The following is a 1,747-nucleotide window of genomic DNA, read 5'->3' as shown; positions in this document are numbered from 1 at the left end:
CTCAAAACAATGCCGCCTTCCTTCCTGTAGGGATTCTAGAGATGAGCAACACCATGAAGGACTTGAAGGATACGGGGATGATGATTCTCACCACATCTCCATTTAACTCGCCTATTTAGTCTGTGCAAAACAACAACAAAACCAGATCTTGGAAAATGACAGTGGGGTATTGTGCACTTAACCAGGTGTTGACTTGACTAGCAGTTGCTGTTCCACATGTTGTTTTGTCACCTAAGCAAAGTAAGACTTCTCCTGGTACCTGGTATGCCACTATTGATCGGGATCATACTTGTTTTGTGGTTCATTGGCTTTATTAGCCTCCTGGCCCACTCCCCATATCTCTCAGGGGGGTTTGCCCTAATAAATTCCTTCACATCTAATTTTTCTTGATGTTTTCTTCTCAAATCACCCAGAACAGCACACTGTTTTTATAAGGCCCCATTGATTTATGCTGAGACATCCTGGGCAAGAAATATCAGTACATGATATTGCTTATTTGATGGAGGAATCAAGTAGAACGTAGTTTCCTAACTTCTCAGTGAGCAGGCCAGCAATTATCCACATGGAAATTCCTACTGATTAACACGAAGGGACTAAGACTGGCATAACCAAGTGTTAGAAATATTTTTATATTCAATATTATGGGATCAAATGTTGAGAAGAAACCTAAATAGAAGGAGAAAATGAAATCTGTCCAATAAAAGAAAAGGAAACAGGCCGTGAGAATGAGAATGCTCTGAGTAGCTCTGATCTCAGGCCTGGTTTTGCTTTTCTGAATCAACCTGGAATTTTGAAGGTAGAGGACACGCTTATGATGCGTATACAGACAATCCACCATATACGCGCTGCTCCAGCCCATGAGACTCTGGAAGACGATGTCTCGAACAGCCATCAGAATAAGGAAAAGCCACCTAACAATTTGTGTAGATGGCAGGAGATAACAATATCCAATATGCTGACTGACTTCAGATCTGTTCATGTTTTTGACTGATGCGATGTAGTAGAGCAAGTTACAGCTTGTCAGGGTATTAAAGGTCCAGAAGATGAGGAGACAGAAAAGAAGTTGTCCTGCAGTCCGCAGTTTGAGTTTTGTCCACGGGGTGGTCCTAGGACTAATGGTGATGGCCTGGACCACACTGAGGAGACAGGTGGTACAGATTGAAAGGCCCCGTGCCACCCTCCCCAGGTAAATCACAGTTTTACAACCAACACTATCTAGGAAGTTACTTAGATGAAAAACTGGTATTACATCTGAGATTCCTTTGACACAAAGGCTCATTGCATTTGTGAAAGCCAAGTGCATCATAATAAGGTTTATGTTTTTCTTCTCAGGACCTCTAATAAACGCGCACACATGCTCTACAAACATAAAGAAGTTCCCTCCAAGTCCAGGTCCAATAAGAGAAAGAGCAATTATTGCGTTGATGAAGTTACTCCGATTCATCTTCTTCCTTCATGGACAGAAATAGAATGTTAATTTTATCGATTTGAATCTGTCACACCTAACCACTTCCTGATTAGAAGCAGAATTATGATGCTTGGTACAATAGTTTTATTTCTAACTCATCATTCCGTCAAGTTTTGCCCAATCCATTCTTTGCAAGATTCAGATTTCAAAACAGACCCCTGCTTTTTGAATTCACATCTGACATTTCTTGAATTACTTTATATTAGCCAACAACACTCATCCTCCTTTGAGCTGTGAAAAACGTACATCTTTGGCCCGTTTTTTATAAAACCTATGTCG

General features: G+C 40.9%; 1 protein-coding gene across 1 annotated transcript; it reads right to left on the bottom strand.

The window, feature by feature from the left end:
• Nucleotides 1-535: 535 nt before the first annotated feature.
• Nucleotides 536-1,444, bottom strand: LOC101660810 (putative vomeronasal receptor-like protein 4). Its single transcript, XM_004712528.1, has one exon. It carries the CDS (start codon nt 1,442-1,444, stop codon nt 536-538), a length of 909 nt encoding a protein of 302 aa, XP_004712585.1.
• Nucleotides 1,445-1,747: the final 303 nt, after the last annotated feature.

Source organism: Echinops telfairi, unplaced genomic scaffold (assembly GCF_000313985.2).
Source record: "Echinops telfairi isolate 266 unplaced genomic scaffold, ASM31398v2 ScPeMD7_5868;HRSCAF=6743_0, whole genome shotgun sequence".
In the NCBI taxonomy this organism is placed as follows: domain Eukaryota; kingdom Metazoa; phylum Chordata; class Mammalia; order Afrosoricida; family Tenrecidae; genus Echinops; species Echinops telfairi.
The sequence above is the reverse complement of the archived record's forward strand: the minus strand, read 5'-3'. Positions and strand labels throughout refer to the sequence as shown.

What these genes read in the sequence shown, in the direction of transcription:
- LOC101660810 (XM_004712528.1), bottom strand. Translation starts at nt 1,444, where the DNA reads ATGAATCGGAGTAACTTCATCAACGCAATAATTGCTCTTTCTCTTATT.